Below are 2,824 nucleotides of genomic sequence, written 5' to 3' on the forward strand. Positions count from 1 at the left end.
ATTTTTTCTCGGTTGTCTTTTCTTTTGTCCCTTTAAAAACAAAAGTAAATAAATAAATTCACAACTAAAATAATTCTACTCCCCAAGAAAGACCTCATTCTCTTTCCTCAACAATTATCAACACAAAACAATATACAATAGCTGTAAGACATTACATATAAATTTCTAAATAATGTATGTGTACATGAAGCTGCTAAATGAAACAATTATCAGGCTGAATTTAGTCTGGAAATCTCATGAGTCATACTAACCATCAGATTCAAATCAATGACAATCGATATTAAGTCATTATTGAAACAATCAGAAAAAAGTTTAATTTCTTTCATTAAAAATTTAAACAACAGATTTTTAACATATGAGGTCATGAGAAAACTACCCTTAATTTCCAAAAAGCTCACCGTGAACGCGAACGACTCCTTGACTTCCACCTCTCCCTTGATTTAGAGCGTTTTTTATGAGGGCTCTTAGATCTACGTCTATCTTTTTGTCTTGAACGTGATCTATTATGGGATCTACTCCTAAAGAAAAACAAATTATTAGAATATCAAAACTTATTCTTAGAATTTCAATTTATAAATATTTAATATCTTTCAAATAAGAGAATTTTAAAACCAATCCTGACAGTATTTATCAATATTTTTAAATTCTCTATTACATAATGCTTCAAAATTAGATTATCTGACATAAATGTATTTATTGGAAACTTCACCAGACATTTCATTGTCCAGAACACAAAGACAGAAAAAGAATTTAAGTTATTTCCTATGTCAGACTTAAGTTGACGTTTCAGGTGTGGCTTTCTTTTGCTAAATATTACATGGCTCAATTAGAACAGACAACTTCTCCCATGGTCCAAATTTTCATACCAAAAATTGTCTTTAACTCTTGACTTGCAAGTAATATTACTGCTTGTGGCTATAACTTATCTTTGACAGGGAGTAGTGGTTATGTGGTTCAATGGTTTCTATAAATGACTGTGTACTATTTGCCATAACACATACTAAGAAGAATGCATAGGGAAGCACAGTACTAATGACGGTGCTAGTGTGACAGGAAACCAAACATCTTACTCATGAGTTAAAAGCTAAATATAATCAAATGTTGAATTTGCAAAGCCTTGATTTTATTACATAAACAAAGCTATTAAAAGAAACTTTTATTACTGGAATTCTTGGAAGAAAAATAACTGTTTTTTAAATTCTGAAATTCTCTAGGCTCCTTTCCCAACTGAAATAATAGCTTATATAATGTGACATTTTTCATGAGGTATCCTAGGAACTATATATTTAAATGTAACCAAATTGAAGGCATACAACTTAAACAACAAAGTGATGAGACTCACCGGCTTCGGAGTTAAACAATCTGGCTCTGACACTCAGTTCTGCCACACAATAGCTGTGAGAACTCTGGCTAATCACTTAACCTCTCTAAGCCTGAGTTTCTTCATCTAAAAAGTGGAGTAAGAATCATACCTATACCTCCTAGAACTGTCATGAGAATTAAAACAGATGATATATGGAAAACTGCCTAACAGTTTTGAGTGCAGAGTAAATGATTAAAAATCGTAACTCAATATCTGCACCATCATCATTATTAACAATTAACATAAATGAAAACTTTAAATTATATCTGTATTTATTCCAAGGGGTCAAATGAACATCTACAAGTATGCCTTATATAATTAAAACTCATCTTGATAGTAATATCTTCATGAATTAAGTTAAAACAAGTATCTATAAAACAAATATCTATAAAACAAATACATATAGTTAAATGCCTGTGCTATGCCATGAAACCAGAAGTCTCCAGACAGTCCTCAATTAAGTAATGATCTTGTTCTTAAAACACATTTTTCAGTTAGTTAAGATTTGTTTTCCAACAGCTAATTCTCAACTGAACCACTCATCTATTATACACTTATCTTCATACCTCACTTTTAATATACGAAGATAACTCGTAGTTTGTTGAAACCTTTATCTCTAATAACCTAAGAGACACAGGGGTCAAGTAATAGCTATCAGGGGAAAACTCAAAAACTTATAACATTTTTAGTCCATTTACAGACATCCACATGAGGGTAATAATGTTTTAAAGGGCCTTTGCTTCTATGTACTTAATAAGTCTTAAGATTTCTATTCTAGTTAACCTTGCTAAAAAAAATAAATAATAATTTTGTTTGCTTCAAATAGCACTTTCCAATCTTAATTAAATAAACACCTTTAAGAAAATTAACCATAGCCATAACAAATAAAAGTTAATAATAAAAAAGCACTGACCACTTGGCTTCCCACCTTATCCTGTGGGTCCTCAGAGTTTGAAAGTCACTGCTCAAGAGTAATTATTGTATTTCAATTTTGACATTAAATATTTCATGTCTGTCTCACCCACTAGTTGCCTACAAGTTTTCCATTAGGAAAGCTAAAAGCTTCAAGTCAAGAGCAAATCTAATCCAACCAAAGATAAAGATTTGAGCTATCATTAGCAGCTGTCATTTTAACATGATGTACAAAATTGCATTTATAAGTTAAATTGTAAATAAAGAGCAACTTACCATTATGTTGCATCAAAGTTCATTTGTAAGTCAGTTGTTTCCCATTAAAATATTATAAAATGTCTTATAGTTCCTATGCTGGTCTGTAAAGGTTACTTAACTTTAAAATATAACAGAGTACTACTAACCACCTTTTCTAACACTGTCCCTATGAAAAAAACACATATAAAAATTTGGACAGGGTGGAAACACATCTTCCCAGTTCTAGCCAAGGTCACAGTAACAAATAACTATTTCCTCCCTCCTACAGAAAGAAGAAGGAACAGGGAAAGA

The 2,824-nt window shown here is 31.1% G+C and overlaps 1 protein-coding gene across 1 annotated transcript in view; it reads right to left on the reverse strand.

Moving 5' to 3' along the window:
- Positions 1-2,824, reverse strand: part of SREK1 (splicing regulatory glutamic acid and lysine rich protein 1) — a 53,261-nt gene that overhangs the window by 21,391 nt on the left and 29,046 nt on the right. Inside the window, exons 8-9 of the mRNA XM_007457093.1 lie at positions 399-518; positions 1-30 (exon numbers count right to left, since the gene is read on the reverse strand). The exon at positions 1-30 is cut by the window's left edge and continues 351 nt beyond it. Of these exons, the coding sequence (XP_007457155.1) occupies positions 1-30; positions 399-518 (150 nt within the window). The remainder of the gene's footprint in view (positions 31-398; positions 519-2,824) is intronic.

The sequence above is a fragment of the Lipotes vexillifer genome, unplaced genomic scaffold, assembly GCF_000442215.2.
Source record: "Lipotes vexillifer unplaced genomic scaffold, Lipotes_vexillifer_v1.1 scaffold241, whole genome shotgun sequence".
Classification (NCBI taxonomy): Eukaryota; Metazoa; Chordata; class Mammalia; order Artiodactyla; family Lipotidae; genus Lipotes; species Lipotes vexillifer.